Source organism: Poecilia formosa, unplaced genomic scaffold, assembly GCF_000485575.1.
Source record: "Poecilia formosa unplaced genomic scaffold, Poecilia_formosa-5.1.2 Scaffold328, whole genome shotgun sequence".
In the NCBI taxonomy this organism is placed as follows: Eukaryota; Metazoa; Chordata; class Actinopteri; order Cyprinodontiformes; family Poeciliidae; genus Poecilia; species Poecilia formosa.
In genome coordinates, this window is record NW_006800267.1 from 396,047 (window position 1) to 410,792 (window position 14,746).

Below are 14,746 nucleotides of genomic sequence, written 5' to 3' on the forward strand. Positions count from 1 at the left end.
GGTTAGCTGTTCCGTAAAATCTCACCGCCGAGTAGGTAAGATTATGTTCACCATGTTGGATCAAGTGTTTATCCTGTTTACCTTGTGATCAGTTGGATCATGTCAGCGGAGCGTCATCGTGCTGAAGTGTAAAGGACCCGCAGCCCGGCTCCCCGGCCCCCGACACGCCGCGGTAAGCCTTCCTGACACCGACAGGAGGAGGAGGACTTCGATGTGGAGATGAAGCTGCCCACTCTGTTAGCTAGCTCCGAGCTGTCAGGTTAAGAAACTCTCGTCTTCATACGGGCGGCACGCAAATTTATTTATCTTACGTTAAAGAAGAACTTTTTCTCAGATTGTTATCACGTCTCTCTGGGCTTGTACTTATTTAGAGGACAGAGCGAAACAGCCCGAAAACAAAGATTTCGTCGGCAAATCAAGTCATCTATAAGGAACTATGAGGGCTTGTGCTCTAATGTTTTGAGCAATGGTCACAGCCCCTCTGCTCGGGATGATGGGGGTTTCTCTCTAAACAAACAGTTCCATGTGAGTGGATGGCGGTGGCTCGGGCCTGTCTGTCTGCTTGCGTCTGCTGTTGTATTATCGCCTTAGCCGGGATACTCCCCCTCTGCACCGGATCTGCGCCGTTAATCACGGCTCGGAGATTACCTCTGTTTACGGAATAGCTGCCTCGCTCTGCGCGCAAAAATAGGAAGAGGAGTCCATTTGGAATAACAGATGCAGTTTCCCGGCTGCGTGGACCCCCCTTTATGGGAGGATTTGCGGCGCTGGTTCGAAGCCTGTAAAAAACTTTGGCACTTGTTTTAGATGAATGTTGTTCCCATGTGACGGGCTCCAGATCACACTGCTGTGGAATCAACACGCTCTACAATGGGAGACATCAAAATCCAACAACTTTATTTATTCAAGGGGGCTCAGGTTTATTTCCACTAATTATTTTTGTTTGGTTGTGTCAAGTTTTTATTATTATTATTATTATTATTATTTTTATTTTTTTTACACTTGACATTGCTTTAAATTTTAGCAAAAATATCTTTAGTTTCAGATCACTGAAACACAAGTGAGAAAACTGGCTGCTCTTTTTTTAAGGTTGCATTATGATAAACATTATGGCAAACAGTTTTATTTACATCTTGTGTGAAGATTTAAAGTAACTGATGGTTTGTCATTTAAAGCCAGAATCTGTTTTATTGCGTTTTCAGTGGAAGGGTTCAGTCTGGTAGCCTTCATCACCACTTTCTGACCCGGTAGACGTTTTTTTTTTTTTTTTTTTTTGCCTTGCTGAATGGCTCTTTGCAGCACAACTGCCACAAACGTTCCAAAAATGATGACTGCTTACAATGGTGGCTCCTCAGCAGTGGCTGCCCATCACCATCACCAGCTGCAGCACCTCCCGCCTCCCCACATGCACCATCACCACCACCACCACCAAGCAGGACAGCATCACTTGCAGCACCCGGGTTCTGCTGCAGCCGTGCGCACGGTGCAGCAGCACACATCCACTGCTGCGGCTGCAGCGGTGATGCTCAATCCTGGCCAGCAGCAGCCCTACTTCCCCTCTCCTGCGCCTGGACAGGCTCCAGGACCTGCTTCAGCTGCAGCTCCAGCCCAGGTTCAAGCTGCTGCTGTCAAGTCTCACCATCACCACCACCACCACCACCACCACCAGCAGCAGCAGCAGCAAAACACGCACCACCTTCAGCAGCAGCTGGACATAGAGCCTGATCGGCCCATCGGCTACGGTGCGTTTGGGGTCGTCTGGTAAGTGAACAACTCTTAAATTTGCTTAACTTCTTCACATCTTCCCTTTTCAGCTACCTCTCTTTCTTCTTCATATATTAGAATGACACGCGTACCTAAGACCTAAAATTTCTTTTTGGAATTTTTCTGTTGTCATTTTTAAGTTTGCTTACTATCTTGTTTTTTTTTTTTNCCCCCCAAAAAAAAAACATTTTAATTTAAATGATATTCTGTTAGGATAACAGTTACTGCTTGGATGCTGCATCTTACTGTGTCAGGGAGAATGACAGAAAGGGAAGGAACAGAAAGGAACCTGATCACCACTGTCCCACTTTTATTGATCACATTATATGTGCCACTGTCTGAGGGGACTGAGAGTCTTTGAGAAAATGCACCAGGGTTTATTTCTCAAAGTAGAATAAGACACAGATAGTTTCAGTAAAATCCAGTTTTTGGATTTAGTTTAGAAAATTGAGCTAAACCTTCTCTGAGTTGGATTCATATATGATTAATCCTACTCATATGTGATAAATCTTGTTGCATTATTTTTGTAAAGTGCCTTGAAAAGACATTTTTTGTGAATTGGCAAATAAACTGGATTGTACTGAATTATCTAAACACAAAATACCAATGAGTGAAATCCAGTTTATATTTAAGGTTATCAAACACTGTAAATGTACAGCATTCTTCTGTTTTGAATAACACACTTTTCCTCACTTGCATAATAGTATGCCTCTAAAACACACTAGCTTTTATGAACATAATTATGAAAGCCATGACTTTAGTAAGCCTGTTGTGTTTGGCAAAGTTCAAAGATTCAAATAAAGAAACTGGAACAAATTACATCTTTGTAACTGACTCCTCTAACAGTTGTATACAAATCTGTTTCCTGTTGGCAGTGGGATTTGCTCTAATCAATTTATCTATTAATTATGAAACTTCACTTCATGTCCATTTTTAGATAAGAAAATAAGAAAATTCATTGAACATGCGTGTTGTACTGAAATATAAGCAAAAAAAAGATCTTCAGAAGTATTGAAGCAATACTGATTGAGAGCTTTTTTTTTTTACATGAGGACGTTTTGAACATATGCAGATCCTTTTCTGTTAAATACCGACATTTGATTGGCCCCACAGAGCAGCGGTCAGCCCCCATCACCCTGCGAGCCAGCGCCATTGGCTGATTCTACTGACAATCAATTGGAATATACCTACGTCATTGAGGTGCCATAGCTGATTGGTTAGCTGTTCCGTAAAATCTCACCGCCGAGTAGGTAAGATTATGTTCACCATGTTGGATCAAGTGTTTATCCTGTTTACCTTGTGATCAGTTGGATCATGTCAGCGGAGCGTCATCGTGCTGAAGTGTAAAGGACCCGCAGCCCGGCTCCCCGGCCCCCGACACGCCGCGGTAAGCCTTCCTGACACCGACAGGAGGAGGAGGACTTCGATGTGGAGATGAAGCTGCCCACTCTGTTAGCTAGCTCCGAGCTGTCAGGTTAAGAAACTCTCGTCTTCATACGGGCGGCACGCAAATTTATTTATCTTACGTTAAAGAAGAACTTTTTCTCAGATTGTTATCACGTCTCTCTGGGCTTGTACTTATTTAGAGGACAGAGCGAAACAGCCCGAAAACAAAGATTTCGTCGGCAAATCAAGTCATCTAGAAGGAACTATGAGGGCTTGTGCTCTAATGTTTTGAGCAATGGTCACAGCCCCTCTGCTCGGGATGATGGGGGTTTCTCTCTAAACAAACAGTTCCATGTGAGTGGATGGCGGTGGCTCGGGCCTGTCTGTCTGCTTGCGTCTGCTGTTGTATTATCGCCTTAGCCGGGATACTCCCCCTCTGCACCGGATCTGCGCCGTTAATCACGGCTCGGAGATTACCTCTGTTTACGGAATAGCTGCCTCGCTCTGCGCGCAAAAATAGGAAGAGGAGTCCATTTGGAATAACAGATGCAGTTTCCCGGCTGCGTGGACCCCCCTTTATGGGAGGATTTGCGGCGCTGGTTCGAAGCCTGTAAAAAACTTTGGCACTTGTTTTAGATGAATGTTGTTCCCATGTGACGGGCTCCAGATCACACTGCTGTGGAATCAACACGCTCTACAATGGGAGACATCAAAATCCAACAACTTTATTTATTCAAGGGGGCTCAGGTTTATTTCCACTAATTATTTTTGTTTGGTTGTGTCAAGTTTTTATTATTATTATTATTATTATTATTTTTATTTTTTTTACACTTGACATTGCTTTAAATTTTAGCAAAAATATCTTTAGTTTCAGATCACTGAAACACAAGTGAGAAAACTGTGACTGCTTTTTTTTTAAGTTGCATTATGATAAACATTATGGCAAACAGTTTTATTTACATCTTGTGTGAAGATTTAAAGTAACTGATGGTTTGTCATTTAAAGCCAGAATCTGTTTTATTGCGTTTTCAGTGGAAGGGTTCAGTCTGGTAGCCTTCATCACCACTTTCTGACCCGGTAGACGTTTTTTTTTTTTTTTTTTTTTGCCTTGCTGAATGGCTCTTTGCAGCACAACTGCCACAAACGTTCCAAAAATGATGACTGCTTACAATGGTGGCTCCTCAGCAGTGGCTGCCCATCACCATCACCAGCTGCAGCACCTCCCGCCTCCCCACATGCACCATCACCACCACCACCACCAAGCAGGACAGCATCACTTGCAGCACCCGGGTTCTGCTGCAGCCGTGCGCACGGTGCAGCAGCACACATCCACTGCTGCGGCTGCAGCGGTGATGCTCAATCCTGGCCAGCAGCAGCCCTACTTCCCCTCTCCTGCGCCTGGACAGGCTCCAGGACCTGCTTCAGCTGCAGCTCCAGCCCAGGTTCAAGCTGCTGCTGTCAAGTCTCACCATCACCACCACCACCACCACCACCACCAGCAGCAGCAGCAGCAAAACACGCACCACCTTCAGCAGCAGCTGGACATAGAGCCTGATCGGCCCATCGGCTACGGTGCGTTTGGGGTCGTCTGGTAAGTGAACAACTCTTAAATTTGCTTAACTTCTTCACATCTTCCCTTTTCAGCTACCTCTCTTTCTTCTTCATATATTAGAATGACACGCGTACCTAAGACCTAAAATTTCTTTTTGGAATTTTTCTGTTGTCATTTTTAAGTTTGCTTACTATCTTGTTTTTTTTTTTTTTTTGTTAAGATATTTTAAATTCTGTTTTGAGGAATTCTTAAAGCACAGAATTAATTAATGTTTATGACCTTTTAATTAAAGCAGAAATTTCAAAGACATTTGATTTCTGCCATTAAAAAGTCCATCCATCCATTTTCTATACACTGGGGTCCGGAGGGTTGCTGGTGCCTCTCCAGCTAATGTTCTGGGCGAGAGGTGGGGTCACCCTGGACAGGTCGCCAGTCTGTCGCAGGGTAACACAGACAGACAGGACAAACAACCATGCACACACACACTCACACCTAGGGAGAATTTAGAGAGACCAATTAACTTGACAATCATGCTTTTGAACTGTGGAAGGAAGCTGGAGTACCCGGAGAGAATCCACCATGCACAGGGAGAACATGCAAACTCCATGCAGAAAGACTCTGGGCTGGGAATCGAACCCAGAACCTTCTTGCAAGGCAACAGCTCTACCAACTGCGCCACTGTGCAGCCCCCATTAAAAAGTGATCTGAAAAAAAACAAAAAAAAAACAACTGTAAACTTTGGCTACTGGGTGCATACTGTAGCATCCAATGTCTCAGGGTGAAAGTAAAAGCTTTTGCCAGATCAACAGCCATCTCCAAAAAGAAACTAAATCAAACTAGAGGAAACTGAAAGAGCTGCTTCCCTGAATATTATGTAACAAAGCCTAACAAAATGACACCTGTTCCAAAAACCCAGAACCTGAATAGTAACAAAACTGTGAAGCATATCCAGTCACAGTGTAATTATAAAATGGAGTCTTTAAATGGCTTTCCCAAACCAATAAGTAGCGCGACAACTGTCAAAAAGAATGAACTTAAAACTCAACCTAGAGTTAAAATGTTTTATTCACATGAATGAATTAAAGTTTTGGGGCTCAGACCCCGGCAGAAGATGTGGGCGCTGTGAACTGCAATAAGCTTGGATGATTAGCTGGCGATGAGGATTTGAGACGTTTTCCTGCCCGGGGTAGCACACTGGTGGAGGCCTGAAGGAGCCAGGAGGATGAGGGTGGAGCAGGGGCGGAGGTGGCCTGAGCTCGGCTGGTGAGCAGATGGAGGCACTGATAAACGGTGGCTAGCTTGATGATTGGCTATGACGAGGTGTGGTCCAACACTGATAGGCTGCGGTAGACACACATGATGCAGCGATTGGATGATGCAGCTGAGGCTGGAGGGTCTTCCAGTTTGGATTTATTCCTTAGCTTAAATTCAAACGGCTCCAAGTGTTAATATGAATATGTTTGTTGATTTATTTACTATGCTTAAAAAAATCTAATGTTGAAAAGATTCAAATACAACTTGTCATCAATAAAAATATTAACTTAAGCTCAGCTACATCAATGTGACTGAGCCTCAGAAAAAACAAAATGGGACATAATATCTGAAATATGTCATTCATATTGTATGTGAAATAATACACAACTTTCTAGAAAAGAATCAGCCTTTAAGAACAAATATTTTGGCTGTCTTGTGAAAACTACAGGACTATCGAAACACAGAAATATGCGCCAAGCTAACACAGGCTCTGAGGCACAACTTGAAGCAGCTGTACAAACTTTTTTTATTTTGCAATGCAGGCAACGTGAGGTAACTTTGTCTGCTTTATTTTCCACCTTTTCAGCACCCCCCTCAGGGAGCGCATCATTCATCAGCTCCTTCCTCGTCTTTCTTTCTGGATTGTCCTGGGTGTTTAACAAGAGGTTCTACAGATCTAGACTCATTTTCCTGCAGAATTTTTGGGATGTGAAGATGTTGGCCGAGTTGTAAATTGTGATGAAGCGTCCTCGATAATCCTTGTGGAAACTTTGTTCATAACATTATTGGCTCTATATAAATAAACTGAATTGATCATATCAGACTGAATTGATAAATTTCAGAATGCTGCTTTCAAGTTTCCTTTTGTCCACGCGAACCACATTTATTTTTTTTAAACAATTATGTCAAAGCTCCATCTCTCCGTCTATCCCACAGCGACCTCACTTTCACAATTAACAAACGTATGTTTATGTTTCTGTGCAAATATTGACATTTTTGTGTAAATTCATTAAATTCATGTAGTTTTGGATTTTTGCAGTGCCTAAAAACCATCTTGGAGCTGGCCTCCCTTGGTCAAACACTACCTAAACAGACGAATTCTCCTCTTATTTAAGGAGGTACAGCTTTACGCTTTTCATCACTCAAAACCAGTTGGGTTTAAAACGATCTCTCTCTGACACACAGCCCCACTCAATGGCTGGTTAGGGGTTGGGATAGTGGGCATGGCTGCAGCAAACATATTTTTACTCGGCTGTACAAATGTGTGATTTATTTGCAATGTGGACTTGGAGTGGAATGGGTCTCCTCTGCTCTGACTCTTGGTTGGCGGTATGCTGCAGGTTGGGTGGTTATGTGAGTCGGACTTCAGGGCTTTGTACGCTCACAATCTTTAATTTGGTTTTTAACCTTCCTCCCCTCACCTTCTCCCAGTTGAGAGCGAAGACTTGAGACTTTGACAAAATGGCGTGTGGACATCTGAGGCATGGTGCAGTAGCCCATAATAGAAAAATGGGAAGTAACACAGACGTAGTGTAGAATGAGAGAATGTCTATGACATCAGGGTGTACAAAACCAACAAACAAGCTCCCTTCCAAGAAGAGCTGCTATCTATTGAAGAATAACATACCGTATTTTCCGCACTATAAGGCGCACCTAAAACCCTTCAATTTCCTCAAAAGGCGACAGTGCGCCTTATAATCCGGTGCACCTTATATATGGACCAATATTGAACCACAACAGGTCTAGCAACTACGGTAAGCAGCCGCCAACTTCATTTTCGCCTGTAGAAGAAGAAGCGCACAGTGCATGCTGGGATAGTTGTCAGAACGCTGGTTTGTTAATAAAGTTTGACTGACCTATCTGACCGTCTAGAATCAGGTCGTCTGCAGGTCATTTAGCACCACGTTCTCCACAAACATTCTGTGCGAACGGAGAAGGGTGACCATCGTCCGGCCACGCCCCGGCCCAGTCGCGGAAGGCTCTCCTCGCCGACTGGAGCCGGACTGTTTCGTTGACATTCTTTATGTCAGCAAAGTGGCGTTAGACATTCATCCGGGGTGCTTCGACTAGGGTTACCACATGTCTATGGGTTACCAAGGGACCAGCCCCTATACATTTAAAGCCGGGGGCAGTGAGGGGGGAAGAGTGTCGGTTGGTATGTGTTACCCAGAAAGCAGTTGGGCACAATATCGCAACACCGTGAGTGAAACAATGACTGGGGCAGCCTAATATATAATGTACTTGGGGACCAATTTTTTTGTTACACATCCACATTTGTAGAATACGTAGATTGGCAACCGTAACTGTAGTGTCTATTCTATGCGCCTTATAATGTGGTGCACCTTATATATGACAAAAGTTTTAAAATAGGTCATTCATTGAAGGTGTGCCTTATAGTGGGGAAATTAGGGTAATTGTATTGGGTGAACACCAAGAATTTTTTTTTATTCACTGCATCATATCTAAGACTCAGAAGAGCGTATCAGAGCAGCCTTGTGTGATCCTAGTAGAGTCATACTTACACCTGCTTTGTTCTGAATCGATCTCTGGATTCAATTATTCTGTCCAGTCACATAGTGATGCGCTCTTCCTGAAAGCACAATAAAAACACTGTTGTTATTGTATCTTAATTATTTCAGTAAGAACATCAAAAATTCTGCTGCGCATTTGCAATGATAGTTGGATGTATTTCTGGGTCTTCACACTGTGGAGAGGTGGGGCTCCTCATAGAGGACTTAAGAAATCAACATGTTCAGGATAAATGTTTTTTTTAAATTTATGAACAATGGATAGTTCTCCTGATAACCGTCTGTCTAATGTTATACATCCTCTGCTTTAAGGTCGGTGACGGATCCCAGAGACGGAAAGCGAGTGGCTCTCAAAAAGATGCCCAATGTCTTCCAGAATCTTGTTTCTTGCAAAAGGGTCTTTCGGGAACTGAAGATGTTGTGCTTCTTCAAACATGAAAATGTAAGTGCACATTTGTCTTAAATTTTACAGCCAGACATTTTCAGGTGATTCCAGACAACCACTGGAAGAAACAAACAAAAAAAACTATTCATAACCATGACTTAAGCATTGTGTTTCCACAGGTACTTTCTGCTTTGGACATACTGCAGCCTCCACACATCGACTACTTTGAAGAAATGTATCCTTTATGCTTTTGATTCACTTAAAGATTGATAACACAGGTCAGCACACTGCATGGCCTATTTCTGTGAAGGGGACAGTAGCTGCGTTTCCATTATAAATGTGTGCAAATCTTTCCCTATATTCTACTAAGATTGTAAGAACACAATTTTGGAAATGTCATGTTTCTATTAAATAAGAAATAAAATAAAAAATCATGGTGGCGACAGATGTAAACGGTGACATAAACTATTCATAATTCAGCCATGATAATAGCGCTCATCTATTGGCAATCAGAAGAGATGTCGGCGTTTTATTCAGGTGTTGGAGCGACAGTCGCCTTATACTTGGGAACGGCTACAAATGTGTCGTTTTGGGGAAAGTATAGTCAGCAATTTTACAGAAGAGCTAGATGGACTCACTTAAATGACGCACAACTTTTTATGTGTGTGATGCTGTGAAAGCTCTGGTGGAACCAGCTGCACTTTTGTCCGGGAAAAACAAAAACAAACCATCATCTCTGTACCATTTCCTGTCGTCTTCGTTTTCGCCAGTAGTGAAATCTGGCTGTTGATGTGAAAAAAGTGCAGTTTTGCTCAATACATCTATTTCGATGCATCCAAACAAAAAAAACAAAACAAAAAAAAAAAAACACCTCATCTTAGAGCAAAAACTTTTTTGCTCTAGGATGACCAATTTGGTTATTTCAAAATTGGTCAGGTTTTAATTAAGAAAATGTATTCTCTTAATTTCAATTTGTGCAATTTTATGATTAATGGACATGCAGATATTGGTGTGTGATGTGCCAATAACGTTCTACAGATTTAGACTAATATTGTTCAAGTAGCTCCACTTTTTTTTCTCGTTATCATTTTAGCAAAACGGTAAACACAGTGCCTATAGAAGGTATTCACCCCCTTAGATGTTTTACCATTTTGTTGTTTTTACTAGTCAACAGTAATAACAAGATTTGGCTTGATAGAAATATTCATTTTTCTGTCGAGATTCATTTTCCATTAGCAGATCCAGTGTAGTTCTGCGTGTCTGGACCATGTTGGGTGTAGTACGATGGCGAATTCCAATCCCTTGCCATTTGCATGCTGTTGGCTCTAAATCACATATGCCTCATTCAATTTACACCAAACTGGATATAAATGACCTTTGTTAACCTCTGAAAGGGCCAATAGAATTATTTTGGCGTTTGACTCCAGTGCATCCCTAAATTATTTCAGCGGCTATGTCTCTATATATAGAGCTGTACGGATCATCCGATCTGCACTGTTTTTGTGTTTTTTTTTTTTTTGGGCATCATCAGTGATCATTGCTACACACATTGGTGTGGTAGTTTGATGACATCATTTTATCCCTGCCCACAGAGAAGAATCTGAAGATTATTGGGCGACTCCTTCTGAAACCGTATCCACTAACCCTTGATAAACTACACATGACGTCTTCATGCGTCTAAAGGAAAGCCTTAAGGCATTCACCACCAAATAGTGACTTTAGCTCCTTTGTGAATAGTTGGTTTTAGGTCTAATTTTAAAGACTTGCTGCTGGACTCCTGAACTGGACTAAAGGACAATTGGAAGATTTGCCAAATGCACCGTCTTTGTTAAAATGGCCAAATTTTGTTTATCATCAAGGGCAAAACATTCAGGGATTGAATGCTTTTGATAGGCGTTCTACGCACACTGTGTATGCTTTTCAGCAAAATTACCATATACTTGGTATACACATACCATATGCATGGTAGTATATGCTGTATATTACCATGTACTTGCCACAACCCTTTGTTTCATATTTGTATTATGACAAATTTATACATTGCCCAAGCACCGACAACTTAAGTACAGAGATGGAAAAGGAAACTTTAGCCAATCTAACTCTAAGCTTCAACAAAAAGGACATTTTAAGCCTACAATAAAGTAGACAGGGTGTCTGCTTCCCAAACTAAAACTGGGATCTGGTTACACAGGAGAGGAGCCTGCAAACCAAAAGATTAGCTCTTAATTCTACTTTCAGAAATCCTTTGCACCACCAGTTAGCCTGCAACGTGAGGTCCTACAGTGTTCCTCTCAGCAGGGCCTGGGGGCTTCCTGGTAGGCCAGTCACCAGGAGTTATAACGTGATCCCATCTGCTGGCTTCGGGAAGTCTCCTCTATCTATTCTGGGCGAAGTTTAAATATTATTTAAAAAGCACCTATTTTTTATTGTTTACCTGCTTAAATTATTGTTTTCTCTCCCAAGATGGAGATGTAGGCGGTTAGCTATTTGTTATTGTAGATTGGCCTGTGCTTTACTGCAGAAATCAAAACCCTTATGTTGGATTCAAAATAAGCCAAAAAGCCTTGGAAATATTTGAGATGGACAAAGTTTTGTATTTTTACAAATTCATGTTGAAAATGTAAAAAGTCAGATGTAGCAAAGCGGCTCAGTTTTCTTCTGCATCAAAGAGTCTTCAGTCTTGGAGCTTTGGAGAGCAGGAGGCTGCAGTTCAACACCACCTTTCTGAACATACAAACTACGACTGAAGCATAACAGCGTTGTTGAACTAGTCTTCATTAATATTTTAGTTTTCAACCTTAATCTTCCAACGTTCAGTTATGTTGTGACTGAACTTATGCAAAGTGACCTCCATAAGATCATTGTATCACCACAGCCTCTGAGCTCAGATCATGCCAAAGTTTTTCTGTATCAGATTCTTCGGGGTAAGTGCTTATTTTATTTCTTTTTCTTTTTTTTATCATCTTGGTATTCTTACAGCAGTAGGGTTAAGAGGGAATTTACTGAAACAAGAAATGGGATAAATCCTGCTGCAACACACCAAAAAAACCCCAGTAACTTTGGATTCCAAAAATTAGAATATTGTGAAACGTTGAATCTTTTTGTCACCATTTTCATAAAGTGAAACTCCTTTTATGATCTGTTAGTGAAACATTTTAAGCCTTTATTTCTTGTAATTTTTTGATTATGGCTTACAGATAATGAAAACCCAAAATTCAGTATCTCTAAAAATTAAGATTAAGTTGTGTAAGAGTTAAATATTGGATACATTGTGTTCCCAGATGGAATGCTGCTGCTTGTTTTGACTATGGATTGCTGCTGCTTTTCGCTGGGTGAAGGGTTTGAAGAGGCAGTCCTCCACAAGGCTGGCCAGTTTGTGTCGTCTCAGTGTGACGTTCGCTCCGTTAAATGTATTCCATGAGTTGGGGAAAGGGATTTGTCCTTTGGCTTAGCACAGAGAGAGTTCCAGCTTCTCAACAGTTCATCAGACCTTTTACTGTTTTGAATCATCGGTAAAGTCTCGTTTCTAAATCCAGTTTTGACTTTCCCTCTCCAAGTCAATTAATCTTTATTTCCATTACTGCTAATTTCTGGAGTAGTTTGTCACAGTCCTTTGTGGGGACAAGAAATGTCTTGTACCTTTTCAGCTTGTAAGTGAGAAGATGAGGTAAAAATCCCTTGAGTCTATTAATTTCAAGCAATCCAGCTGTGAGGGCATAGAATATTAAAAATAACTACCAAAGCTTGTTATATAAAGTAACTTCCAAAATGCAAATCTAAAACCAAAAAGCTCCTCTTTCACAGGCAAGCAGGTGAAATGGGGTTCCATGTCTTCTGTGAATGTTGGTCAACTGGGTTTTCTGAAGTCAACAGTCATCTGCCAGGGCACTTCATGCATCCTTGTGCTAACAAACTGCATGATGATTTCATTCTTCATAAGGATCTGGCAGAGTGGCCAGTGGCATCTGGCCACTCTGCCTATGGTACTAAAATGAACCATAGTGCCTATGATGAGGTTCAGCAGCCCTTCCTCAGCCGAACCTCACAGAATTTCTCTATGAGCTGTTAAGAGGAAGAGGAAGATGAGTTAGAGGTCACTATCAAAGCCATTCCACCTCCTCGGAGCCACAGGCTGATCAGCTCCGTGTCACTCTGCACTGATGCAGTAATTCATACAAAAGAAGCTCCAACCAAGTACTGAGTTCAAAGAAATGAAGCCTCAAATTTCCATATGAGATATAGATCTCTATTGATCTTATGCAATAATCTAATCATTTCTGAGGCACAGAATTTTGGTGTCATTATCTGTAAACCACAATAGTTAAAATTACCAAAAATATAATTAAATTTTATTTCACTATGTGTAATGAATTTATATTTGAGTTTCACTTAATTTTCTTTGTTGGAGCTTTTATTAAAAAATATTACAATGTATAATGTATTTTTTTTTAGAACATATGTAGGAAGACTTCACATCTTAGGGTTAGTATTGATACTTGATGATAACATCAAGTATCATTATGATGTAGATGATCCGGTGCTGAGCTTCTGTCAACTAACTGTAAAAGTCGAGGCTTTCAAACTAGTCGGTGAAGGACTGGAGTTACTTATTTGGATGATTCCAGAACTGTTTTTATCTACTAAATGTTTTTGATTTGTTACCTGCAGGACTTAAATACTTACACTCTGCTGGAATTCTGCACCGAGATATCAAACCTGGCAACCTCCTGGTCAACAGCAACTGTGTGCTCAAGGTGTGTGAAAAAGGTTGTGTTGCTACCATTTATGTCATCAGATGCATTTATGTTGTAGGTCTACATTTATAGCAAGTGTTTGGTCAATATTCCCAAAAGAAATAAAGTAGTTTGTTTCTGCTTAACTTTCATTCTGTGTTGTCAGAAGTTTTTAAAAATGTTTACCATTTGTCTGTGTCAGTTTGTGTTTGATGATGTAGCATTAATTCTCATCCAAATCATAAACTGCTTCATATCTTTGAGCTTTAAGACAGAAAAATGGCACCATACTTCCATCATAAAGCGTGTTTAGAAATTGTAATAGATGCTTCACAAAAGTTTAATTTGACAATGGATTTGTCAAATTCAACAGCTAACTTCAATCTGATTTGCTTGTCTGGAAGAACATGATCTAAAACAAAGAAATAAAAATGCAACCTTCTGTTGCATTTTAGAAAATGTCAAAGCTTCAATGCTCGCTGGGTTTGTAGTTGTAATAGTTCAGAATTCTGTCAGAAACTCTTTTGAAATGATCGAAGTTGAAGAGTCAGAGGCTGTCATGATGCAGAGTGAGAAACATGGGCTTATTTAGAGAAGCTGCAGGGCAGAGAGACAGAAAATAATATCTGGATGATAGCTGTTCATTCCTAATAAATAAATTGGGTGAAGAAATTGTCTGCATAATAAAACACAATATCAGCAAGAATTGGGGGAAAAAAAAGAACAGATAATTTCTTCAAAATTGAACTAGTAATAGTGGATCTGTTTGTTCCATCTTCAACTTGGTGGCATGTGAAGAACAAAGACTTTTTGCTCTCAGTAAACGAAGCCTGAAGGTCCTGGGAGCATAAACAGCACTACGAATATAAATTAAAAAGAGTGGTTAATGGTAACATTTCTGTGGATGTGTTTAGATCTGTGATTTTGGGCTCGCCCGTGTGGAGGAGTTGGATGAGTCCCGGCACATGACTCAGGAAGTGGTGACGCAGTACTACAGAGCACCAGAGATCCTTATGGGCAGCCGGCACTACTCCAACTCCATCGATATTTGGTCTGTGGGCTGCATCTTTGCAGAGCTGCTGGGTCGGCGTATCCTCTTCCAAGCTCAAAGTCCCATTCAGCAGGTAACTTCTTCCTCTGCCAA

General features: G+C 41.2%; 1 protein-coding gene across 4 annotated transcripts in view; it reads left to right on the plus strand.

The window, feature by feature from the left end:
- Positions 1–14,746, plus strand: part of nlk2 (nemo-like kinase, type 2) — a 22,156-nt gene continuing 7,410 nt past the window's right edge. The window contains exons 1-7 of one of the 4 annotated variants that reach the window (XM_007573406.2): positions 1–1,519; positions 4,434–4,741; positions 8,797–8,926; positions 9,049–9,104; positions 11,687–11,793; positions 13,538–13,623; positions 14,517–14,726. In XM_007573406.2, coding sequence (XP_007573468.1) covers positions 1,286–1,519; positions 4,434–4,741; positions 8,797–8,926; positions 9,049–9,104; positions 11,687–11,793; positions 13,538–13,623; positions 14,517–14,726 — 1,131 coding nt within the window. In that variant the 5' untranslated portion in view covers positions 1–1,285. Of the gene's footprint in view, positions 1,762–2,981; positions 4,742–8,796; positions 8,927–9,048; positions 9,105–11,686; positions 11,794–13,537; positions 13,624–14,516; positions 14,727–14,746 lie in introns of those variants that run through there. The other 3 variants (XM_007573407.2, XM_007573403.2, XM_007573402.2) reach the window with 3 other exon arrangements.